Here is a 27,327-nt window from a genome sequence, read left to right on the forward strand (position 1 = left end):
ACCCTTTGAGTGAAGAAGTTCTTCCTCAACTCCGTTCTAAACTGCCCCCCCTTTATCTTGAGGCTGTGCCCCCTAGTCCTACTGTCCTTTCTGAGCGGGAAGAGTCTTTCCACCTCTATCCTATCCATCCCATTCATCATCTTATACGTCTCAATGAGATCTCCCCTCATTCTTCTAAACTCTAACGAGTACAAGCCTAGTTTATTCAGCCTCTCCTCATAGCTCAACCCCCTCAACTCCGGCATCAGCCTAGTAAACCTCTTCTGCACTCCCTCCAAGGCCAAAATATCCTTGCGTAAGAACGGCGCCCAAAACTGCACACACTACTCCAGCTGCGGCCTCACCAATGCCCTATACAGCTGCAGCAAGACCTCCCTACTTTTATATTCAATCCCCAGTGGCTACAAAGCCTAGCCTGTCCAACCTCTCCTCATAAAACAACCCACCCATTGCCAATTTTTAAACTCAATGCCACACATAGAAACAGTGGCCCCTTCAGGCCCTCAGGTTTCTACTACTGTTACATCATGATTAATGAGGGATCCTGTGTATGCGTAGTCCTGTTGGTTTCTATGCAAAGACTTCATTTTAAGATATTCCTGCCTATGCACAATTACATTTAAATGGTAGGCTGTAGGGGTTGACTAACTCTGCTAAGCTGAACAACTGTAGCCAACTTGACTACGTGTGGAATCAGGAGGCATGATGATCTAGCTAAAAACTGACTGCATTCCTGAAGGGTACACAATGCAGACAAACAAGTTTCCCTGAATAGTAGCTGCATCATTTCCACCCATTAAAAAGGTACATCTCACAAACATTGACTGAAGGAATCACTTTAAAATTGTTCATGTTTAAAAAGAAAGATACTCCATTACACTGGTTATAGCATTTTAAAACTCTGGGATATATACAAAAATCAGTTGAGAAAGAACTTTTTGGAGAAGGGCCCCCAAGTGTGACTTTGCATGTTACAGATACAGGCTGGAGATGAATAGTTGCTAATAAGAGCATCTTCTACAAATGTTGCCGTGCGTATCATTATGTGTAAGAGTTTTGCTTTTAAGTAGCAAGAATTGGGGAGTTGCTGAACTGGTTGTATTGCACAACAGTGTGACAACCACCCTACGCTTTTGGAACTCTTACAACACTAACGTTTCCAACTGTTGAGCTGTAATTAAGCAGATCTCCTGCCACCATTATCTGAATAATCTGTTTTGTTTTGCCACATCTGGTAACCTCAGTCCACGTAATTTAAGCAATAGCAATAGTCCAGTCACTCGAGCTGCTCTGTCACTCAATAAAGTTAAAGCTGATCTTCTATATTAACTCCAGAATTAAAATTATTACCACTCAGCAAGCAAAAAGATGGATTAAAATGACTTATACAGTAACTGATACTAAAGCATTTAATTGTTCAGACTAATTTACATTTTTGTGGAAGATAATTTTGCTTTTCTGAACATTTTCCACAAGTCAAAAACAAGAACAGTGTGGCGACTGGGGGATTTTCACAGTAACTTCATTGCAGTTTTAATGTAAGCCTTACTCGTGACACTAATAAATAAACTTTAAAAAGTCACTGCGAGGAGATTGAAAAAAAACTGCTGTGTGTGGGGTCAGCGGGCTAAGCACAATGTGAAGGAAGGAATATACAATTTGCATCAATTTAAGCGGGTATAGGAGTGGTGTTAGAGACAATGACAGATTAGGGAGGAGCAAATTGCAGATAAATAGTAACTGAGCAGTCAGTTTGATTTTATTTCTAACAGGGAAGTACCGCTTTCTTCGCCGTCCTTTCGCAGCCACCGTATGTGGGTGTGATAGGAAGTCCCGATCCTGCCGGCCGGAGTAGTAAATGGGAGTTTTTCTGTGAATGGGAGTGGGGTTTTTCTTTGTGAATTGGAGCCGGGCTCGGTGTTGCAATGGGATTCCCGGGCTGCGTTCCATTGGTGCTGACACTCAGCGCCTGCTACTGCTTCCCGGCGGCCGCCCAGCTACCCCTTGTTATCAATACCTGGCCCTTTAAACAGGCAACGCAGAGAGGTGAGTGCAACATTCAGAAATGTGTGTGTGTGTGTCTCTCTCTCCCTCTCTCGAAGTGACCTGTACGTGCACAGGGAGAGCTATTGCACACTCCTGTACTGGCCTTTTCTGTCATCCTTCAGTCTAATTCCGTTTTAGATCTAATTCCAAAACACCCAGGTCACATCTGCCTGGCAGTGTGGAAAATTGCTAGGTCTTATCCACAAACAAAACAAATGCACGCTGGCCAATGACCACTCCCATCAATCTACAGTATTCACAGTTTCTCATCAATCTACTGTCCTTCATCAGTTTAAGTTTATTTATTAGTGTCACAAGTAGGCTGCAGCTATGTTACTGTGAAAATCCCCAAATTGCCACACTCCACCTGTTTGGGTACACGGAGGGAGAATTTAGCACAGCCAGTGCACCTCACCAGCACACCTTTCAGACTGTGGGAGGAAACTGGAGCACCTGGAGGAAATCCATGTGGAGAATGTGCAGACTCCACACTGACAGTGACCGAAACCGGGAATCGAACCCAGGTCCCTGGTGTTGTGAGGCAGTGATGCTAGCCACTGTGCCCCATCCCACTTTTTTTACATTCTGAGAATTGGAGGTGGGGCCAGGAAAATGGCAGCCAGGCCACATAGACCTGAAAATCCCAACTCCATTCCCAGTGCCAACCATTTTAACTGGCATGGGAAAGAGGGTGCATTGTGAACCCAGGAGGCCTGATTGAAGTTGTTGGCAACATGTCAAAGATGGTCAGTTCAGATTCCTGGGAATGGTCCCTGGTTTGTTTTGAGTGAGGCTGTGATCAGGAGGACTGAGGAGCGTTTTCTGCTTATGAAATGCTGCACTTTGAGGTGAATGCATATCACCGTAGAGCTGACAGGCCTTGGAGTATATGTGGAATAGTCAAATGGGCAGATAAGTAGCAGATGGAATTTAATACTGAAAAGTGTGAGGTGATACACTTAGGAAGGAGTAATTTGACAAGGAAGTATTCGATGAATGGCATGATACTAGGAAGTTTTGTGGAACAAAGAGGCCTTGGCATATTTGTCCACAGAACCCTGAAGGTGGAAGGGGCATGTTAGTAGGGTGGTGGAAAAAGGCAGATGGGGCACTTGCCTTTAATAGTTGAGACATAGATTACAAAAGGAGGGAAGTCATGTTAGAGTTGGATAGAACTTTGGTGAGACCAGAGCTAGAGTACTGAATATAGTTCTGGTCACGATATTATCAGATGTGATTGCACTGGAGGAGGTGCAGAGGAGATTTAGCAGGATGCTGCCTGGGATGGAAGTTACAGAGAGAGGTTGGGCTGTGTTCGTTGGAGCAGAGAAGACTGAGAGGTGACCTGTCAAGGTGTACAAGATTGAGAGACGTGGATAAGGAGCTGCTATTTCCCCTTAGTTGAAAGGTCAGTCACAAGGGGACATTGGCTCAAGGTGAGGGCAGGAGGTTTAGGGGGATGAGAGGAAAAACCTTTTAACCCTGAGGCTGGTGATGGTCTGGAGTGTGCTGCTTGGGAGGGTGGTGGAGATGGATTGCCTTATCCTTAAGAATTACCTGGATGAGCACGTAGCCATGAATGTTACGATGTGCCCTGGGCCTAGTGCTGGAAAATGGCATTTGGTAGGTCAGATGTTTCTCATGTGTTGGTGCAGACTAGATGGGCTGAAGGGCCTCTTCTGCATTGTGTGAATCTGTGATATGAAACACATTACCAAGGTGGGTAAGTATGGAGTGGGGCAGTGGTGGTGAAGGAGGTGAGAGGGTGGCTGTGAGGGTATTGAGGTTGGTTATGGTAGATGATGATATGTATGAGAGAGTGAGGGTCATTTTGGGAAGTGGATAGGGGAGTGAGGGTGGTTTCTTTAAGTGAGTGGGTGGCTACAAACTGACCTGCATTGTTTTCTGCATTGCTTCAAGCCACCAATGTGTTCATCCAAGGAGATGGGTCTCGAAATCAGGCTCCTATTGTCACAACTGTGGGAATTGGTCTCCCGTAATGAAGCCGATCTTAACTGTTTTTCTTAGTGATGAAGTACCAAGTGCAGTTCTGGGGTGGCATGGTGGCATAGTGTTCCGCACTGCTGCCTCACAGCGCCAGGGACTCGGGTCCAATTCGGGCCTCAGGTCACTATCTGTGTGGAGCTTGCACATTCACCATGTGTCAGCCTGGGTTTCAAAGAACAAAGAAATTAACAGCACAGGAACAGGCCCTTCAGCCCTCTAAGTCTGCACTGATCATGCTGCCAGTCTAAACTAAAAACCCCCTACTCTTTTTGGAACCATATCCCTCTATTCCCATCCTATTCGTGTATTTGTCAAGACGTCCCTTAAAAGTCGCTATCATATCTGCTTCCACTACCACCTCTGGCAGCGAGTTCCAGGCACCCACCACCCTCTGTGTAAAAAAAAAAAACTTGCCTCGTACATCTCCTTTAAACCTTAGCTCGCACCTTAAACTTATGCCCCCTAGTAATCGACTCTTCCACCCTGGGAAAAATATCTGAATATCCGTTCTGTCCATGCCCCTCGTCATGTAGATTTCAATCAGATTGCCCTTCAACCTCTGTCATTCCAGTGAGAACAAACAAAGTTCCTTCAACCTCTAATAACTAATGCCCTCCATACCGGGCAATATCCTGGTAAATCATTTCTGTACCTTCTCCAAAGCCTCCACATTCTTCTGGTAGTGTGGCAACCAGAATTGGACACTATGTTCCAAGTGTGGTCTAAGTAAGCTGCAATATGACTTGCCAATTTTTAAATTCAGTGCCCTGGCTGATGAAGGCAAGCATGCCACAGGTTTTCTTTACTATCTTCTCCACCTATGTTGCCACTTTCAGGTACCTGTGTACCTGTACACCCAGACCCCTTGGTCTATTAACTCTTTAAGGGTTCTGCTATTTGCTGTATACTTCGCATCTGCAGTAGATCTTCCAAAATGTAGATCTTCCTCACTCTATCCATACTGCCTCGCTGTTTCCTCTGGATGCTCTCATTTTCTCCTACAGTCCAAAGATGTGCGGCTTAGGTTGATAGGCCATGCTAATTTGACCCTAGTGTCGGGGGGTTAGCAGGGTAAAAAATAAGTGGGGTTATGGGAATAGGGCTTGGGTGGGATTGTGCTCGGTGCAGACTCAATGGGCCAAATTGCCTCCCTCTACACTGTATGGATTCTATGATTCTATTCTAAGAAGTGTGAGAAATAAAACATAGGGTGGGATTTCTGCCTTCAACCCCCACCCTCCCTCCTTTTATTTTTCTCAGAAGGTGGTCCACCATTGGCTTTTGGTGGGATCATCCAGACCTGCTGATATCAATGGGTTTGCCCATTGTTCACACCCTCAGAGAACAGATGGCAAGGATTCGCCTTTGGTGGGACTGGAGAATCCTGCTTATGGGAAAGGCCAGAAAATTTCGGCCAAGATTTATTCTCCCCATTTAAGAAGTTAAAACTTATTGAGCATGCGTAACCTGCGTTCTAGCTCTTTCTGAAGTAAATTGGGCGTATGTTTCTTTTAGCATGGGACACTCTTCAGTCTGGAGGTTCAGCATTGGACGCAGTGGAGAAAGGTTGCAGTCAGTGTGAGATTGATCAGTGTGATGGCACTGTGGGATATGGAGGAAGCCCAGATGAACGCGGAGAGACGACATTGGATGCTATGATTATGAATGGGTAAGTCAGATGCCCCAAAGCCTGTCCGCCATCCTCAAAGCCCAAGTCGGGAGTATGATGGAGTCCCTTACAATTGCCTGGATATGTACATCTTTAACAACATTCAAGAAGCTCAACATCATCCAGGACAAAGCACAATTCACTTGATTCGCCACCTCCAACTTCCACTCTCTCCACCACCGATGCACAAGTGGCAGCGGTGTTTAACATCTGTAAGTTGCTTTGCAGAAACTCACCAAGGCTCCTTCGACAGCACCTTCCAAATCCACAGCATACATCATCTTAAAGGACAAGGACAGCAAATACACGAGTCCACTTCCAAACCATTCACCATCTTGACTTGGAAATGTATTACTGTTGCTCTATCAAAATCCTAGAACCTATCACTGCTACCACAAACTGCTCTGTAGGTGTACCTACACCACATTGACTGCAGCGGTTCAAAAAGGCAGCTCACCAACACCTTCTCAGGGACCTCAGAGTGTTGTAAAGAGAGGTTGAAGATGTCTGTTAATACCCCCGCCAGCAGATCCATACAGGATCTGAGTGCACGTCCGGGTCCCATCCGGCCCAGTCGCTTTCTGTGGGTTGACCTTCGAGAAAGCTGCTCTGACATCTGCAGTGGTGACCCCAGATACAGGTTCACCCAGGGCTTCCAGGGTGGAGGGCATGCTCCTCTTGCTCAAAATGGGCGTAGAATGCATTGAGCTCATCAGGGAGGGATGCTTTGGAGCCGGCAATTTTACATGCCTTCAACTTGTAGCCTGTTATGTCATGCAGATCTTGCCATTGTCAGTGCGGGTTAGTATGGCTAGCCTGGGACTCTAGCTCGGTCCAATATTGTCTTTTGGCATCTCTGATGGATCCCCTTAGATCAGATCTGATTTTCTTGTATAGGTCAGTGTCGCCTGACTTGAGCGCCTCAGACCTGGACTTCAGCAAGCAGTAGATCTCTCTGTTCATTCATCATTTTCGGTTGGGGAACGCACGGATTTGCTTTTTTGTCACACAATCTTCTACACACTTACAGTCAGGTTGGGTGTCTCCAGGGTCCTAAGATCACTAAATCTGTAAGAACTTGCATTAAAGCATCGTTAGAGAGTTTTAAAGAGTTAGAATGAAGTTTTAGAAGCATAGAACGAGAGTGAAAAATAGAATTAGCAGGTATGCTGGGCATAGCTTGCAAGAAGTTGCCTTGGTCTGGCACCATCTTGATTGGGCTTTCTGGCATCTAGATCACAGCCACAGAAACGTCTGTCTGTGCCTCTAACTAGTGAGTCCCCTATTACTGCTGCTCGCTTGCTCTTTGTCCGACCCTGCTCTATAGCAGGATCAGAATTTTGGGCAGTTCAGGATGTTGAATGCTGTAGTTACAATTTTGTAAACCAAATTTTCACTCCTAAGGTGGGAAATTTCCCAACTTCACAAAGCTAACATGGCAAGTGTGCAGAGTGCCCCAAGAGGCCCAATTTCATTCTGGGGGATGGGTTCTAACTGGAATCTGGCTCGTTGCCACTGGAAACCATATGGAGGCAGCCACTGGGGCTACCAGATGCTAAAACAGACAATTTGAATATCCACTTTGGTGCTCTGGGACATTGTACTAGTTGTAACAAAAATAGTAAGTCTCACTAGAATTCAGCATTTCCATGTCTTTCGCCCTCCATGCCTTCACCCCCCACATCCCCTGCAAACTCCCTATTATGCCTCAATGCCAACTCATGCCCACAGCCACACTCTTGGCTCCTATCCCTTTCTCTGCTAAGATAAGCCCCTTTACCCATCTCCATGACTGACGTACACTCCGTGTCAATCTTTTTATAGCTCCTGTGCCATCTCATGTCAACCAAAGGCTCCCAATTCATCCCATAGATTTTTGTAGCCCCCATGTTAATTTGGTGACTATTCGTGACAACCCATGAGCCTTTGCTTCACACTCTCCATATCAATTCATCTAGTAACCAGCATGGTCAGACCTCAGGAGCCATGCTGAGAGAAAATAAAATATAGTTCTAAGCGTCTATGGCAGACTTCACTATATTTAAAAAAAAACTCATTGATACATGTCAACTCAATATATTTAAACTCCTTCAAATACTAAATCCTTTATATAAAAAAAAATGCATTCATGCATCGAAGATAGTTAATGCTTTTATTAGCTCTGAGCTGTCAATCAAACTTTAAACCGAATGGTCTTCCACTGTGAGAATGATAGGTTATTGAAGCTGTCAAGCAGCACTAATCTCACATTGATATCCCTCAGGTTTATGTCAACAAACATCTGTTGGAATTTAAAGCAGTTTTTTTCAACTGCAGGCTGGCTATTTTTTTTCCACAAAATTTAAAGAGCAGGGGATTTAAAATGACACCTTGACAGCTCCAAAGACAATATCCACTTTTTTACGCACATGACTATACACTCTGAACAATCCTAATGGACTACCTTACCTCTCCTAAAGCATACATTACTTCTTCAAATATTTTGTCCTCCAGCCCTGTTTCAGGAGCCTGGGTGACCAAAACTGCTGTTTTGATATCTGCTGCTGCCACCATGAATCATGGATGTGTGAAATACCTCCTAACCCTGTTTTCCCCCATGGCGAAAATGATGGTTGCCTAATAACCAAAAGAGCAAAGAAAAGTACAGCACAGGAACAGGCCCTTTAGCCTTCCAAGCCAGTGCTGATTATGCTGCCCTAACTAATCTACAAAAGAAACCTGCCCTTGGACCGTATCCTTCTATTCCCTCCCTCTTCATGTACCCATCCAGATGCCTCTTAAATGTATCTGCTCCCACCACCTCTGCTGGCAGTGCATTCCAGGCACTCACCATTCCCTATGTGGAAAAACATCCTCCGCACATCTCCTTAAACCTCACGCCCCCGCCCCCCCACCCTGAACCTGTGCCCCCTTGTAATTGACACTTCCACCTTGGGGAAAAGGCTTCTGACTCTCCACTCTGTATATACCTCTCATAATTTTGTAGACTTCTATCAGGTCTCCCCCCTCAGCCCCCATCTTATCAGTGAAAACAAGTTGAGTTTATTCAACCTCTCCTCATAGCCAACACCCTCGAGACTAGGCAACATCCTGGCGAACCTCCTGTGCACAGAACGGGGTGGGACCTCTGGATTCCAGACTTCTGCACCATTTTGGCTGAGACTCCTCTGACTTGGAGATTCTGGCCTAGATTTCAAGGTGCAGTGTCATATTTAATAGTTTTAGAGAGAGCACCATGAATGTAAATATTGTATTTAATTGAAGATGTCGGGGAAATGAAACCATGTAACATGTATCATATTTGAAAGATATATTGGGATCCCTCACTGTTACTTAATTTATGTCTTTAGTGATACGATCGAGGTTGGAGCAGTTGGCAACCTTCGAAGAATTAAAAATGCAATCAGCGTTGCTCGAGCAGTGATGGAACACAGCAGTCATTCTCTGCTGGTGGGGGAATCAGGTAATCCCAATTATTTTTCCTGGTGTTCGTTGAAGAAAAAAACTTGTATCAATCTGGTGCCTTTTATAACTTTGAATGTTCCACAGTGCTTCACGGTGAATGTACATTTTAAAACGTAGTCACTGTTGTAACCAAGGAAACATGGAACATGATAATGACCAGGCCAAGTTGTTTGTCATTTGTTGGCGAAGAAATAAGTATTGGTCAGGAGAGCAGGAAGAATTCCCCTGCTCAAAATAGTGACTTGGGGTCTGTTATTTTTAAAGTTTATTAATTAGTGCCACAAGTAGGCTTACATTAATACCACAATGAAGTTATTGTGAAAATCCCCTAGTTGCCACACTCCAGCGCCTGTTCAGGTACACTGAGCAAGAATTTAGTTTGGCCAATGCACCGAACTAACACGTCTTTTTGGACTGTGGGAAGAAACCAGAGCACCCGGAGGAAACCCAGGCAGACACAGGGAGAACGTGTAGACTCCACCCAGACAGTGACCCAAGCCGGGAATTGAACCCGGGTCCCTGGCACTGTGAGGCAGCAGTGCTAACTGCTGTTCCACCCTACGTGTTATGTGCACATTAGTTTTAAAATCTCATCTGCGCATCAGTTTGAAGTGGCTCAGTTGGCAGCATTTGTACCTCTTGAGTGATTTGGGTTCAAGCCTTGTCTTGGATTTGTTTGCAAAAATCAGTGCTACACTGTCAGATATGCTATCTTTGGATAAAATATTAAACCAAAGCCCTACCTGCCACCTCAGTGGATCAAATGGTGCTGTTTTGAAGAAAGGGGAGACAAGCCCAGTATCTTGGAAAATTATGGGGATGGGATGGCCTAGTGGTATTGCCTCTAGACTATCAATGCAGAAACTCAGCTAATGTTCTGGGGACCCAGGTTCAAAATCCCACCATTGTAGATGGTGGAATTTGAGTTTGATTTAAAAAAAAAATCTGGAATTTAGCGTCAACTGATCACTATGAAACCATTGTTGAAACTCATCTGGTTCACTAATGTCCTTGAGGGAAGGAAATCTGCTGTCCTTGCCTTATTTGTTCTATGTGACTCCAGAGCCACAGCAATGTGGTTGGCTCTCAACTGCCCTTGGGCAACTAGAGTTGGGCAATAAATCCTGGCCAGCCAGTGATGCCCACGTCCCATGAATAATAAAAAAAAAACCCTCTTTCACCATCACAAGCTGGCTGCTACATTACAGCAGTAACTGTGCTTGGAAAGAATTTCATTGGCTGCAAAGCATTTGGAGGTGGTCACTGTTTGTGAAAGTCACTATATAAATGCAAGGCATTCTATATTTGGAAGTCAGCCATCCCAATAGCACTGCATTAATGTCAGCTGATATGTTGCACTCTGGACTTCAGTGAGCAACATGAGCCAGCCACCTTGTGACTGGGAGGTTAAAGTGTCTAAGTCACTGAGCCATGACTAAATCCTAAGCAGCAACTAAATAAAAGGCAATTGCAAACAAACAGCAAGTTCAAGACAGAAAACAAAACACAATATAAATGTAATCATCAAATAGATGGATTGACCAGTCCAGAATAAAAGGACCAGATACAGTTTAGTCGTTTTTATTGGAGGGATTTTAACATTGAGTCCATAGAAACACAAATGCCTTGACTTTCATTTGGAAGGCAACTTGTTTTCTAAGTTCCCAGCACCCCTCAGCTCCTCAGGTTACATTCTTAAATAGAATATACTTCATTCTAAATTTGTCTCCTTTCTATCAGCTGCTGGGAGGCAGAATGTCCTAATGAAACAGCTTGGCTTGGGAAATATTCATATGGTCATAAAACCTGAATAGATTATGATCAGTCATATTGTTATGGTGCTTATTAAGTTTATTTATTTACTGGAGACAGATGTTAAGCTGAGTCTTTGCAAAATGTTACAAGACTTTGATAATTAGGTTAGAAACAGATCTTTATTAACTAACCACTTGAGACAATGGGTAGTTGACACAAGCATTAATGATTTTGTGGAAACTCTGCCTGCTGACTCCATTCATAAGTGTATAAGAATGGACTTTCTTTCACTTAAAATTGCTGTAAAATCCAATTGAGATTAGTCAGATCTCCTTTTCCCAATGGCTGCTTTGGTCAATGTTCCCAACTGTATCCTTGGGGGAATGGCCAACCTAGAACAGCCCAACCTCAGGAAGTCCAAATGCAACCTGGAGAATTTATAGGTCTGAATTGACTCCTATGGGCCCACATGAAAACATGTCCCCTGCCATATCCTCTGTTAATGCTCCAAGATGTTCACTGGGAACATGACAGACAGCCAAAGCTCGATTCCAGGATCACCTTGGGGGGGAAGAAAATTGTTAGAAATGATAACTTGTTTTAGACTAAAACCTTGAGTAACAGGGGTGGCTTTTAGGTGGTGGAAGTGCCATCAAACAATGAGTAGTCTTTGTTTAATTAATATTGCTGAAAAAGATGACAGGTGGGTGGCACAGTGGTTAGCACTGATGCCTCACAATGTGGAGATGCCGGCATTGGACTGGAGTAAACGCAGCAAGAAGTCTCACAACACCAGGCTAAAGTCCAACAGGGTTTATTTGGTAGCAAACACTACTAGCTTTCGGAGCGTTTCTCCTTCGTCAGGTGAGTGGGAGATCTGTTCACAATACCTTATAATACTAGGGATCTGGATTTGATTCCCAGCGTGGGTCACTGTGACTAGAATAGACACATTCTCCCCGTGTCTGCATGGGTTTCCCCCACGTGCTTCAGTTTCCTATTCACAGTCCAAAAGACATGCTGGTTAAGTGGATTGGCCATGCAGAATTCTGTGTACCCGAATAGGTGCTGGAATGTGGTGACTAGGAGGTTTTCACAGTAACTTCATTGCAGTGTTAACGTAAACCTACTTGTGACACTAGTAAAATAAACTTTAAAAATAAGAAAAAAATGCTATCAAAGCTGTTTGCTTTGCACTCAACAGAACAAATGTAAGATTGCCAAATTTCAAAGGGAACAACAATTTGTACTGCTAACAAGCCATCTCCAATTGGTCAAGGCATTGCCCTGGAGAATACACCAGGGAACTGTTGTCAGCCATGCTTCTGTTTAATTCAAATTAATTTTGATTATGTCAATCGAACAGCGTATCTCTTTGGCTGTAGGCAGAGTGTTCACTCTATTTAAACAGCTCATGCATGTAAAACTCAGAGCACAATGTCTAACGGTAGATGCACATCTGCAGTTGGACAGCAATTGCTATATATTTGTTGCAAACAAACCAATTTAAGATTATCTGTCAGGCACACAGTGCTTTGTTTATGCTTGCTAGAAGCTACATATATTCAAACTTGGAGACCTGTCCTTTGCAGGTAAAAGGAACATAGTGGTTAGTGCTGCTGCCTCACAGTGCCAGGGAGCCAAGTTTAATTCCAGGCTTGGGTCACTGTCTGTAGTGTTTGCACATTTTCCCCATGTCTACATGGGTGTGCTCTGGTTTCCTCCTACCGTTTGAATGAAGTGCTTGTTAGATGCTTTGGCCATGCCAAATTTCTCTTAGTGTCAGGGGCATTAGTGGGTTAAATACTTGGGGTTACGGGAAAGGGCTTGGATGGGATTGTTGTCAGTGAAGACTCAATGGGCTGAATGGCCTCCTCCTACACTGTAGGGATTCCATGATATCTAGCCATTGTGAATTTTTTTTTTGAATGAAAACAAAAGGTTTGGTGGCGAGGATGGAGACACAATAGTTCCCTGGTGCATTCTCCATGGCAACACTCTGACTAATCAGAGTCTGTTTGTCAACTAATCTGCATCCTTTCCTCATGCAAAATAAATTGTTCTTCCCTTTGAAATTACTCTTGTATCTGTCCTGATAACTCCAAGAAGAAAAAGCTTTGACAGCATGTCTCCTTTTTTTAAGCAACGCTCTAGTTCTGTACTTTTATGTGACTTGTATTAACATCCATGCATCCAGATTTCTTTAAACCTCTCACATCACTGCAATATTTTTTCCAACAGCATCAATATTTGCTCAGGATATGGGTTTCCGAAGTGAAGACTTAACAACAAATAAATCTCTGTCCATGCACGCAGAATGGCTGAGTAAAAACTGCCAGCCCAACTTCTGGAAGGTGAGTGTGGCCACTGCAAAAGGACAAATATTACTAAATATTTTAGCTTTTCTTCAGACAGGCTGCCAGCTCTGAAATGAAGCTTCACATTACTGCCCGCTTCTGTGAAAATAATTTGGATTTGCGTTTTCACAGAATGTCTCGCCTAATGCTAAAACATCTTGTGGGCCATACAAACCGCTGAAGGGGCACTGGTCAAAAACACGTAGAAAGCCAGTGCAGGTGGCCAGTGTTCATGACCATGATACCATTGGTAAGTTATTTCTTTATTTCAATTGATATGTCTTGTATAGACTGTGGGTAGATAGATAATTGGCTTATTGAAAAGTCATCATGGTGGCAGGAGCTGAATTGTGATGACGATACAAATAAAATAAGTGATCCACCTTCTAGTTCATCAACTAGATGATCATTCCAATGAAACTGAGGTAAAAAGAATAGGATTGCACAATTATGAACATTATTGCCTTGGAAGAGCAGCCAGCATAATCGAGGACCCCGCGCACCCCAGACATTCTCTCTTCCACCTTCTTCCGTCGGAAAAATATACAGAAATCTGAGGTTATGTTCCACCCAACTCGAGAACAGCTTCTTCCCTGCTGTCGTCAGGCTTTTGAATGGATCTTCCTTGCATTAAGTTGATCTTTCTCTACATCTTAGTTATGACTGTAACACTACATTCTGTGCTCACTCATTGCCCTCTCTAAAACCGGTATGCCTTGTCTGTATGGTGCACACGAAACAATACTTTGCATTGTATAGTAATACATATGACAATAAATCAAATACAGTGTACAAATAATTATTGTACATGGAAAATGCAGCTCTCAGTATACAAAATAAAAATGAAAGATCACATGCTCCCTCAGCGAAGCAGCCAGCATAATTAAGGACCCCAAGCACCCCAGACGTTCTCTTCTATCTTTTTCCGTCAGGAAAAAGATACAAAAGTCTGAGGCCATGTACCAACTGACTCAGAACAGCTTCTTCCTTGCTGCTGTCAGATTTTTGAATGGATTTATCTTGCATTAAATTGATCTACATCCTAGTTATGACTGTAACACTACATTCTGCATTGTCTTGTTTCCTTCTCTATGAATGGTATGCTTTGTCTGTATGGTGCGCAAGAAACAATACTTTATTATTTTAATACATGTGACAATAAATCAAATCAAAGTTTTGTGTTAAAGTCTACAGATCGTAAGTTACTCAGTTGAGTTCATTAAATTCTCAATGTCCATACTGTTTGTATTTTTATTAAGTGTGGCATTGGGCTGTCTCCTAGTCTATTCATTCTATATCTTATTTGTGCAATGGTGTCTCTTTTCTTTAATTGTTGTCATGAAGTGCAGATGCCGGTATTGGACTGGGACGGGCACAGTAAGAAGTCTCTCAACATCAGGTCAAAGTCTGACGGGTTTATTTTGGAATCACAAGTTTTCAGAGTGCTGCTCCTTCATCAGGTGAATGATGAAGGAACAACGCTCTGAAAGATCATGATTCCAAATAAACCTGTCAGACTTTAACCTGGTGTTGTGAGACTTCTTATTTTAATTGTGACCAAGAAGCAGTAGCATCAAGGTAAACAAGTCCTTTAAGCATGAAGACACCTTCTGCAGCTGTAAAGAGCTGTGGATTCATGTATGACTTTGTTTAATTGAATTTTTAGGTATGATTGTAATTGATAAGAGTGCAAGTGTAATGGCTGGAACATCTACCAATGGTGCAAGGCATAAAATCCCAGGGTATGTATTCTCATGTTTCCAAGATGCTAGTGAACGATACCTTTCCCTTCTTGCATATTAGTATAAAATTATAACAAAGGGCCAGACTAATATTTGTGGCTTGAGAATTGTTATCACCAGATATCATTCATTTTTGGACAATGGGTTCCAGAAAGATTAATTATTTTTGTTATCTTAAGTTTGTTACTTCAATCATGTATTGTATTTTATTTTACTTTGTACCTCTGGTACAGCTGGCATAATGTGGTGGTTAAGTGGAAATTTAAGATTAAATTGATAGGATAATTAAATCTGGTGGACAATCCGCTTTGCTATATTGCCAGCCAGGCAGTGAAGTTGAAAATTACTCCCATTATGTAATACTCAAGACAGTTTAACAGATGCTTGTTTATTGGTCTTGACATATGTTTTAAAATGTGTTTCCAACAGTTCAATAAATAACACTGCACCTCCTCAAATTGGGTTGAAAGCACCCTAGCACTATCTCTGTGTCGCAGCATCTGTAGCATGGTAATTGAAGAATTTTATTTTAAAACCATGTTAATCCCTCCTGACAGCTTGTTAACCACAACAAGTCATGTTTATAAGGGCGTTGAATGCAAAGCGCTTCAAGGGAACATGATCAAACAGACTTTATCATCAAGCCACATAAGGTATTAAGACAGTTGCAGAGTTTTGGTTTTAAGGAGTTAGGAAGGAATTTATGGAAGTTCCGGCTATTGACAGCTGAAGGCACTGTCACTTGAGTTGGAGTGAATGTGATTGGGATCTACAAAAGGACATAATTAGAGGGTTGCCGGGCTGCTGAAAATCACATAGTTGGGCGGGGGGCTGGTGCAAGGCTATGAAGAGATTTGAAAACGAGGATGAATATTTTAAAATCGAGGCATTGCTTAATCTGGAACCAGTGTCGATCAGCAAGCATAATGATGATGGGGAGACGTGATGAGTAGGGTCTGGACATCAGATTTTTGGATGAGCTTTAGTTTATGGGAGATAGAATGTGGAAGGACGGCCAATAGTACACTTGAAGTCCAGATGTAACAAAGGCATTGTTGATGGTTTTGACAGCTGATAAACTGAAGCAGGAATTAGTCAGGGAATGCAATGGAGTTAGTTTTAATGTGTAAGAAGTTCATTAAATATGGCACACACCAAGTCTAATCCAGCCAAGAGACAATTGCCAGGGAAGGTGATAACATTTGTATCTAGGCAACGGGAGTCACTCATTGAAGGAGCATCGCTCCGAAAGTTCATGATTCCAAATAAACCTGTTGGACTTTAACCTGGTGTTGTGAGACTTATTGTGCTCACCCCAACCCAACACTGGCATCACACATCATGGCTACCATCAATGCTGCAAACTGTAGGCTTAAAATAGAGAGGATCTCCAAAAAGACCTCTCACATTCTCACCTGATAAAGAAGCTGAGCTCTGAAAGCGCGTGATTCCAAATAAACCTGTTGGACTTTAACCTAGTGTTGTAAGACTTCTTACTGTGCCCACCCCGGTCCAACGCCAGCATCTCTACTTCATTCATAGTTATTGTTGGAGATGAGGTTGGAGGAAATGGGAGGGATTTGTGTAGACTGTTTACTGTAGAGAATCAGGGGCTACACTAGCATCCCAGAATGATCCAGAAATAATCAGTATTGGCAGACAAGAGCGGGACCTGCTAGGGATTTATGTGGCCCAGCCAGATCTGGTGGTAAACAACTAAACAAGGTAAGTAGCAAATCTATTCAGTTCCGCGTTCTTTGGACAGGAAGTGAGAACCATACCAGGTGAGAAGGCCACACCAGGAGAACGGGCCAGAGTGAGAGAGGAGATGAGGCCACACCAGGAGAATGAGTCAGGGATAGAGAGGAGGTCAGGGCCAGGGTAAGAGGGAATCATTGTTTTAATGGGGACTGCAGCATCAGGGGTAGAGGTGAGGTAGGGTATTGTATTGCTTAGTGAGGGCAAGTCCCAGGTTCAAAACTTAATTTGTCTTCAATGAACTTTAATTTTCTCTGGTACATGCCCATTTCTTCACTATGCCATTGGCAGCTTTACCGTCAGCCTCCTTAAGGTGGCACAGTGGTTGGTGCTGCTGTCTCAATGCGGCAGGGCAGCAGAGACCTGGGTTTGATTCCCGGCTTGGGTCACCGCCTGTGTGGACTGTGCACGATCTCCCCATGTTTGTGTGGGTTTCCTCCAGGTGCTCCGGTTTCCTCCCACAGTCCGAAGGACGTGCTGGTTAGGTGGATTGGCCGTGCTAAATTCTCCCTCAGTGTACCTGAGCAGACGCCAGAATGTGGCTTCTAGGGGACTTTCACAGTGACTTCATTGCAGTGTTAATGTAAGCCGACTGATGAATAAATAAAATGTTGGGCTCTGGAATTCCCTTCCTAATTCTCTCTGCCTCTCGGTCTGTTTACAGTGCTTTTGTAAAACTCACCTTTCTGGCCAAGCTTTTGTCACCTGTTCTAACATCTCTTCCTTTATTTGATTCATTGTCAATTTTTGTTTTGTTTTGATGATTGCTCTTGAGAATCATCTTTGGGTGTCTGTGTCAAAAGGTTATTTTATGAATGCAGATTGTTTTTGTAATCCCCCACCTGCAGGTTTTCCAACTTTTTGAGGATAATGTGAGTGAAATTGCCCTGCTGTATAAAAACAAATAGGGTACCTTTATCACCTGATACAATAATCTGCCCTGGGGTAATGAAAGAGAACTTGTTACAAAAGATTCAGTAATGATAGTAGGGCAATATATTGGAAGGGGGTGTGAATATAAGATAACTTTATTAAAAATTAAATGAAAACAATTGTGTCATACATCAAAATTTACCGATATTTGATCTCCCAGTTTCAGCTAAACCCACCCCTTTGTTATTAAAATATTTACTATCTCATTGCAGACAGCAATTGCTTGATGAATCCTTTATATCCATTTTCTGCTTTGCCATTTAGTTCAGCTCATAGAGATATTGCCTCTCTATTTCATGTGATACAAGGGTCTGGCACATATAGGGTTAGCACGGGACTGAGCACAGTACTGCCCGCATCCTGATGTAAAAGAACACAAGCCTTGTGCCAAAGGATCTGTCCATTATTGGACAGAGCCATCCTAGAATTTCCATAATGCTGAAGGAGACCATTTGGCCCATTCAGTCTGCACTGATTGTCTCTGACAGAGTACCTTACCCAGGCCCTTTCCCATACTCTATCCCCGTAACCTCGCATAATTCCAATGGCCAATTCATCTTCCTGTACATCCTGGGACACTAAGGGGCAATTCAGCATGGCCAGTCCACCTAATATTTTTGGTCTATAGGAGAAAACTGGAACACCCAAGGGAAACGCACGCTGACATGAAGAGAACATGCAAACTCTACACAATCAGTCACCCAACACTGGAATTGAACCTGACTCCCTGATGCTAAGAGGCAGCAGTTTTGGCCACTGTGCCAACATGCTGTATTTGCAGAAGCAGGCATGGAGAAAGCAATGAGCTTGATCCTTTTCCTGCATATATGTACATAGTTCTTGTAATTAATAAATACATACAATTAACCTAATAAAGACAATGAAGCTTTCATTCAGACCTACAGCGTAGTATCCAATACCTTACAACAGCTAGCTGATCATTTGGTGTGGGCTGTCAGAATCCTGTTCACTGATGAATCCTTTGGTGCATCAGCTTGGTGATTGTACAATAATTTTCTTGGGATAATCCAGATGTTTATTTGTGCAGTTTGATGACCATTGTCTTTCTGGAATTCTGCCAGCCGTGTGGGAGATTCCCCGATTGTTGGAGCTGGTGCTTACGCTGATAGCACAGCTGGAGCAGCAGCTGCCACTGGAATGGGAGACGTTATGATGCGGTTTCTTCCAAGGTATGCCATTTTCACCAAATTTGCTTTTATTTTGATTTTTTTTTTACTGTCACATGTATTAACATACAGCGAAAAGTATTATTTCTTGCGCGCTATGGAGACAAAGCATACTGTTCATTGAGAAGCAAACGAGAGTGTTACAGTCATAGCTAGGATGTAGAGAAAGATCAACTTGATGCAAGGAAGGCCCATTCAAAAGACTGATGGCAAGAAGGGAGAAGCTGTTCTTCAGTCAGTTGGTACTTGAACTCAGACTTCTGTATATTTTTCCCAACAGAAGAAGATGGAAGAAAGAAAGTCTGGGGTGCGTGGGGTCCTTAATTATGCTGGCTGCTTTGCCGAGGCAGCGGGAAGTGGAGATAGAGTCAATGGATGGGGGGCTGGTTGGCATGATGGATTGGGCTACATTTGTGACCTTTTTGTAGTTTCTTGTGGTCTTGGGCAGAGCAGGAGCCATACCAGGCTGCGATACACCCATAAACAGCATTTGTTCTGGTTGTATCTGTAAAAGGTGGTGAGAGTCGTAGCTGACATACCAAATTTCCTTAGTCTTCCGAGAAAGTAGAGGCATTAGTGGGCTTTCTTGTCTATTGTGTCAGCATGGGGGGACCAGGACAGGTTGTTGGTGATCTGGACACCTAAAAACTTGAAATTCTCAACCCTTTCTACTTCATCCGTGTTTCCTGAAGTCAATGACAATCTCATTTGTTTTGTTGACATTGAGGGGGTGATATTGTCGCCACACCAGTTCACCAGATTCTCTATCTCATTCCTGTACTCTGTCTCATTTTATTGGAGATGTAGGTCAGAAACAAACATCAGACATGAGGCTGTCTAAGGTTTGAAGCACACTTCTGTAAATACACACTGCATGTGAAAAATGATTGCTGAGATGTGTCTACTCCACGGACATTGGTTTGGATGTTGCCATCAGCAATGAGAGAGTGGCTCTTGTAGTACAAGAGAACATAACATCTACATCAAAACTGTAGACTTCCACTAACCAGTATTTATTTCAGTGTAGAACTTCTACGGGGCATCCTCGTCTGTAAACCAAGTCTAGATGAGCTTCTTTTAGAATCTTGCATTGCAGAAGAGGCTTTTCAGCCCACTGAGTTTGCACCGACATGTGAGAAGCACCTGACCTCCCACCTACTCTCATTTACCAGCACTTGGCCGTGAACGGTCTTGAACGTTACGATGTGCCAAGTGTTCATCCAGGTACTTTAAAAAATATTTCATCAGATATAGGTATCACTGGCTAGGTCAGCATTTATTTTCCGTCCCTAATTGTCCTTGGAGGTGGTTGTGAGCCACTTTCTTGAACGGGTGCAGCCTGTGTGTTATAAGTACACCCACAGTGCTGTTGGGAAGGTGGTTCCAGGATTTTGACCCAACGACAGTGAAAGAATGGTGATATTTTTCAACGTCAAGACAGTGAATGATTCACAGGGAAATTTGGAGGTGGTGATGATGTTCCTATGTCTCCGCTGCCCTTGTCCTTCTAGATGGCAGTGGGTTTGGAAGATGCTACCCAAGGAGTCTTGGTGGGTTACTGCAATGAACCTTCTAGCTGGAATGCATGGCTGTGACTGTGTGTCGGAGGTGGAGAGAGTGAATGTTTATGGAAGGGGTAGCAATCAAGTGGGCTACTTTATGCTGGATGGTGTCAAGCATCTTGTTGATGCTGCTTTCATTTGGGCAAGGGGAGAGTATTCCATCACACTTCTGACTTGTGCCTTGTAGATTGTGGACTGCTTAATATTAATATAATAGGGGTGACAGTGGCACAGTGGTTGGCAGTGCTGCCTCACATTGCCAAGCATCCAGTTCGATTCTGAATGATTTCTGGAGCCAGGTCAGTTTTCAACTCCCTGCAGTTAATCGATGACTGTGTGGAGTTTGTGCATTCTCCCTGGGTCTATGTGGATTTCCTCCCACAGTACAAAGATGTGCAGGTGAGGTGGATTGGCCATGCAGAATTGCCCCTTAGTGTTCCAAGATGTGTAGCTTAGCAGGTTATTGGGGTAAAAGCACAGGCTCATGGAGATGAAGGCAGAGGAGGGTGATTCTGGGTAAGATGCTCTGTTGGAGAGTTGGTGTAGACCCAATGGGCCAAATGGCCTCCCACTGCACTTTTGGGACTCTATGAAATACTCATGCCCCTGGATCTGGTCTCGCCTATAAGTAGAAACATCTTCTGTGCCCTTTCTATCATAATCATGAAAACTCTCCCATGGTTATCTCTGTCTTCTCTTTCCTGAAGAGTCTATCTAGCTTGTTCAATCTTTCCTGATGTGTATAACCCCTCAGTTCTGTATACAGTATCTCTTGCCATCTTGTAGAGAAATGAGCAATTCCTGATGAGTAGGTTATTAAAATCATTAGCATTTTAAACATGCTTATAATGATAAACATTACTTATAGTGCAAACAAAAATGCTTGGAAAGATTGTTGTGTAAAATAAATTATTTTTGCTTTTTTTTTTAGTGTGATCCTTTTTTAATTTGGTGTTTTTGTCTCAATTTAGTTACCAAGCAGTGGAATATATGAGATTGGGTGTTGACCCAACCACAGCTTGTCAGAAGGCTATTAACAGAATCCAAAAATATTACCCAAAGTTTTTTGGTGCCATCATCTGTGCAAACAGAACTGGGGGTTATGGTAAGTCTTTGAAACAAACACTCTCAGAATTGCTCAAAAGAGACATAAAATGTCTAAGCTTCTCACCTTGTACTCATCAAGGCAATTTGCAAGAATGCCAACAGCAAAGGAAGCAACAATTTATACTTCACGAGAAGAGATTGTTGATTGCTTGGCACGTGAATTCTGGTAGGTATTGCCATGGAAATTGCAGCAGAGAACAATTAACTGCCAAGATTTTGCTTCAAATTCAAACCAGGTAAATCCACTGGTCAAAACGTATCCATGGGGAATGAACCAGGGGAATGGCTGTCCCCCAAGCATTTCTTTCGTTGGACAAGATGGAACATGTGAACATGCTTCACTTGCCTGTTGATTTATCTTGTGTAGAGGAAGGTGGTTTCTGCTCTAGCAGCATTCCTGCCTGTCCTTTCGACAATAAAGTACACTGAGGGAGAATTTAGTATGGTCAATGCACCTAACCAACATGTCTTTAGGACTGTGGGAGGAAACTGGAGCACCCAGAGGAAACCGATGCAGACACAGAGAACGTGCAGATTCCACATAGAAACTGACCCAAGACATATGAGCAGAATTGGCCACTCAGCCCATTGAGTCTGCTCCGCCATTCAGTCATGGCTGATATTTTTCTTATCCCCATTCTCCTGCCTTTTTCCCATGATGCCTGATCCCCTTATTACTCAAAAACCTATCTGTCTTTGTCTTTAAGACACTCAATGACCTGGGGTCTCCACTGCCTTCTGCAGCAAAGCGTTCCATAGATTCACCACTCTCTGGCTGGAGAAATTCTTCCTAATATTTGTTTTAAAGGATCATCCCTTTGGTCTGAGGTTGTACCTGGGAATTGAACCTGGGTCCTTGGGGCTGTGAGGTAGCAGCACTAACCACTTTGCCACCAAGAGGAAACAGCGTCTCTGCATCCAAACTGTTAAGGCCTCAAGATTTTGTATGTTTCAATCAAGCCAATTCTTACTCTTTTAAACTCCAGTGAATACAAGCCTAGCCTGTCCAACCATTCCTCATAAGACATCCCACCCATTCCAGGTTTTAGTCTAGGAAACCTTTACTGTACTGCTTCCAGCACATTTACATCCTTCCATAAATAAGGTGATCAGTATGGTATACAGTATCCCAAATGTGGCGTCACTTGTGCCCTGCATAACCTCCCTCCTTTTTCTGTATTCAATTTCCCACACAATAACATTCTATTAATTTTCCTAATTACTTGCTGTACCTGCCTTTTGCGATTTCATATACTAGGACACCCAGGTCCCTCTGCATCTCCACGCTCTGTAATCTCTCACCATTTCGATAATAGGCTTTTTCATTCTTCCTGCCAAAATGGGCAATTTCACATTTGCCCACATTATAGTCTATTTGTCAGATCTTTGTCCACTCACTTAACCGATTGACCTCCTTGCGTCCTCTTCACAACTTACTTTCTTACTTGTCTTTATGTCATTATCAATTCTAGCAGCCATCATTCCATCCAAGTAATTTATATAAATTGTAAACAGTTGAACTCAGGCACTGATCCCTGTGGCAGGCTATTTGTTACATCTTCAATGAAAGAAGTACCATGTGGCTCAAGGTGACACACTTTTTCTGATGAGTTTCATTACCCAAAGCTGGGTTATTCTGAACTTGTTCTCCTTTACTTTTAGGTGCTGCGTGCAGTAAATCTCCAGGATTTGACCAGTTTCATTTTATGGTTCATGATTCTCTGAAGGCCTCTGAACAGATCGTGGACTGCATCTAAAGCTGATGAGATCACTTTCAAAGACTCTTAACAGCTTGTGACTGTTCACACTCAAAGTGTGAACCTAAATGTCAACTCAATTCCGCTGCAGTCCTAATGTGGAGCATTATCGACAATGTGTGTGATGGGACTTGGGCCATGATTTGCCAATTAAGTGAATGTATATTCAATTTCCAAGGTGCACTGTAAACTAAATTAACTCTCTTTTATTTTACATTTTGTGTGCACACTCTGAGACAGTGGCGCCTTCAGGCCCCCAGGTTTCTGCCGCTCTTGTATCATGATTGTACCTAGTTTTTGATAAACGAGGGGATTAAGGGTTATGGGGAGAGGGCGGGAATGTGGAACTGAGCCATGACAGATCAGCCATGATCTTATTGAATGGCGGGGCAGGCTCGAAGGGCTAGATGGCCTACTCCTGCTCCTATTTCTTATGTTTGATCTGTGCAATAACTCCATTTACCCACCTTTTGATCTTTTGTAAATTATTTTGAATATTGAGGAAAACCAGGAGTAATTAAGGAACCCTAAAATTTTACTAGGAACAGCAATTCATGGGTGTGTTTGAAAATCCATGAAAACAAGAGTAGGTCTTTCAGCTCCTCAGAAACTTGTTTTGCTGTTTACATAGGGACGTAGGAATTAGGAGCAGAAGTTGGCAAACTCTGCCCTTCGAGCCAGCTCCGCCATCCAATCAGATCATGGCTGATCTCTTCCTGGTCTGAAATCTACTCTCCACCTGTTCCCCATATTCCTTTTAACCCTTTTTATATTAGAAATATATCTACCTCCCTTCTTGAAGCCTTTCAATGATTCAAAAGCCATTGTGCTATGGGGCAGCGAGTTCCAAAAATTCACCACCCTCCTGAGAAGTAATTCCTCCTCGTCTCAAGTTTTAAATCTACCATTTATTCTGATAACTTCACTCATTTGATTTTGATTTATCATGTTTTCTTTAAGCTCATACCTGACAACTTATTGATCCCCAGTTTCGAAAGCTTCACTTCACCCAGCAGCCTCTTGGGTGGCTGGCAGGGAAGGGATGGTCTGTATAACTGTAATATTGTTAATACAGGAAAAGCCACAGTTTCAGACCTGCATCAGTATGGTGGCAATAATGTAACTCCGAACAGCCCCTATTGCCTGAGTGTACTAAGTGACTGTGAATTGTATGTAAATGGACCATGCCCCAGTGAAAGAATCAGATGCTGCTATATGTTGTACTGGGCACACCATCACTTCCACCCAGTAAAAAGCCACATCTCACAAATGAAGGAATCACTTTAAAATTGTTCATCTTTAAAAAGATACGCCATTAAACTGGTTATAGCATTTTAAAACTGGCTACCTGTGAGCAGGACTCTGGGATACATGCACAAATCAGTTGAGAGAGAACTTATTGGAGAGGGGCCCCCAAGTGTGACTTTTCATTTGAACTCTGCATCTTACAGGCTGGAGATAAATAGTTGCTAATAAGAGCATCGCCTACAAATGTTGCCGTGTGTATCATTATGTGTAAGAGTTTTGCTTTTAAGTAGCAAGAATTGAGAAGTTGCTGAACTGGTTGTGTTGCACAACAGTGTGCTATCATACCGCACTTTTGGAACTCTTACAACACTAACGTTTCCAACTGTTAAGCTGCAATTAAGCAGATCTCCTGCTACCATTATCTGAATAATCTGTTTTTTTTTTGCCATGTCAGTGTAACCTCAGCCCATGTAACTTAAGAAATAGCAATCCCTCGAGCTGCTGTGTCATTCAATAAGATTATAGTTGATCTTTGGCAATTGTTTTAATTCTGGAGTTAATACAAATCAGCAGACAAAAAGATGGATTTAAATAATTTATACAATAATTGATATTAAGACGTTTAATTGAGACTAATTAACATTTTTGTGAAGGATAATTTTGCTTTTATAAACATTTTCCATGAATCAAAAACGAGAACTTTTTTTATTCGTTCATGGGATGTGGACATCGCTGGCTGGGCCAGTATTTATTAAGTGCCCTCAGGAATGGGTAATAGTCAATCACATTGCTGTGGATCTGGCATCACATGTAGGCCAGACCAGGTAAGGATAGCATATTTCCTTCCCAAGAGGATATTTGTGAACCAGATGGGTTTTTACAACAATCAACAATGTTTCATGGTTATCATTCGACTTTTAGTTCCAGGCTTTTATTGAATTTAAATTTCACCATCTGCCCTGGTGGTATTCGAACCCAGTTCCCCAGAGCATTACTCTGGGTCTCTTTATTACTCAATCCAGCAACAATACCACTTTGCCGCCATCTCCCTTATAACTTGCATTTACACAGCAGCTTTAACATAGTAAAAATGTTCCAAGGTACTGGGTTGGAGCTTTAGTGAACACACTCTTGACACTGAGCCACATGAGAAATAAAGAGGATAGGTTCCCAAAACTCAGCCAAAGAGTTCCAATGAGTGTTTCAAAGAAGAAGTGAGGCAGAGAGGGATAGGGAGGGAAAGCCAAAGCTTGGGCTTAAGCAGTTGAATTGTGGAGTGATTAACATTGAGGACACATTGGCAGAGTGTAGAAATCTGAGGTTGGAAGAGATTACAGAATGGGGTTGGCTTCAAGGCAATGAGACATTTGAAAAATTCGAGTTTTGAGATGGAGGTATTGCTGAGTGGGACACTGCAGCCTCACTCAGCTTTCCCTGTGACAGCTCGTTTTTGCTGCAATCATTCGCTTTCTGGGAAGCTTCCCCACCCTGTTTGTAATTGGTGATTCTTAGGAATGGAACAGAAGCTGCAAAAGAGATGAGAAAAACACGTAATTCACAATTAATATTTTCTTCTTGTAGAAATTCATATAGTTTCCCTGGCCCAGGATGCAAATGATCTTCTGATGGCTTTCAAGCTTCAGTTTATAGAATGATAGAATCTCTACAGTGTAGAAACAGGACAGTTGGCACCGACAACAATCCCACCCAGGTCCTATCCCCATAACCCCACGTTTACCCTTGTTAATCCCCCTGACACTAAGGTGCAATTTAGCATAGCCAGTTCCCCCAACCTACATATCTTTGGACTATGGGAGGAAACCAGAGCACTCAGAGGAAACCCATGCAGAAGTGGGGAGAACATGCAAGCTCCATACAGTCACGCAAGGCTGGAATTGAGCCCATGTGTGTGGTGATGTGAGACACAGCAATAGAGGGGGAGAGTGGGCCTGGATAAGATGTTCTGTTGGAGAGTTGGTGCAGAGCCAATTGGCCGAATGAAAGAGGGGCGAGATGTGATAACCACCATGAGGTCCATGGAGAATCACTAATTGATGTCCCTGTGGGTCTTGTTGCGTACGAGTTCCCCTGGTAACAGGCAATAGCCCAGCTGGAGCTCATTACCTGAGCCTTTTGTAAGGCAGGCCCAGGACTGTGCCTGCTTTACTGCAGTCCCAGACAGGGACTAGGGTACATAAGAACATAAGAAATAGGAGCAGGAGTAGGCCATCTGGCCCTTCAAGCCTGCCCCGCCATTCAATAAGATCATGGCTGATCTGTCGTGGCTCAGTTCCACATTCCCGCCCTCTCCCCATAACCCTTAATCCCCTCGCTTATCAAAAACCCATCAACCCGCATCTTAAAAATATTTAGCGAGGCAGCCTCCACCACCTCAACGGGCAGAGAATTCCATAGATTCACCACCCTTTGAGTGAAGAAGTTCTTCCTCAACTCCGTTCTAAACCGCCCCCCCTTTATCTTGAGGCTGTGCCCCCTAGTCCTACTGTCCTTGCTGAGTGGGAAGAGTCTCTCCACCTCTATCCTATCCATCCCATTCATCATCTTATACGTCTCAATGAGATCTCCCCTCATTCTTCTAAACTCTAACGAGTACAAGCCTAGTTTATTCAGCCTCTCCTCATAGCTCAACCCCCTCAACTCCGGCATCAGCCTAGTAAACCTCCTCTGCACTCCCTCCAAGGCCAAAATATCCTTGCGTAAGTACGGCACCCAA

At 43.1% G+C, this 27,327-nt stretch overlaps 1 protein-coding gene across 1 annotated transcript; it reads left to right on the top strand.

Moving 5' to 3' along the window:
• Positions 1-1,840: 1,840 nt before the first annotated feature.
• On the top strand, positions 1,841-23,613 carry aga (aspartylglucosaminidase). The gene is made up of 9 exons (XM_080189441.1): positions 1,841-2,046; positions 5,569-5,722; positions 9,073-9,185; positions 13,184-13,296; positions 13,432-13,549; positions 14,966-15,041; positions 18,815-18,922; positions 21,453-21,586; positions 23,251-23,613. Exons 1-9 carry the CDS (start codon positions 1,926-1,928, stop codon positions 23,343-23,345), a joined length of 1,032 nt encoding a protein of 343 aa, XP_080045567.1. The 5' UTR covers positions 1,841-1,925; the 3' UTR covers positions 23,346-23,613.
• The last annotated feature ends 3,714 nt before the right edge of the window (positions 23,614-27,327 follow it).

This window comes from Carcharhinus amblyrhynchos, chromosome 5 (genome assembly GCF_965287045.1).
Source record: "Carcharhinus amblyrhynchos chromosome 5, sCarAmb.v2.hapA, whole genome shotgun sequence".
In the NCBI taxonomy this organism is placed as follows: domain Eukaryota; kingdom Metazoa; phylum Chordata; class Chondrichthyes; order Carcharhiniformes; family Carcharhinidae; genus Carcharhinus; species Carcharhinus amblyrhynchos.

Coding starts and splice junctions, on each gene's coding strand:
- aga (XM_080189441.1), top strand. CDS start 1,926: ATGGGATTCCCGGGCTGCGTTCCATTGGTGCTGACACTCAGCGCCTGC. Junction 13,550..14,965: donor TCATGACCATGATACCATTG/GTAAGTTATTTC, acceptor TTGAATTTTTAG/GTATGATTGTAATTGATAAG. Junction 21,587..23,250: donor AAACAGAACTGGGGGTTATG/GTAAGTCTTTGA, acceptor CTTTACTTTTAG/GTGCTGCGTGCAGTAAATCT.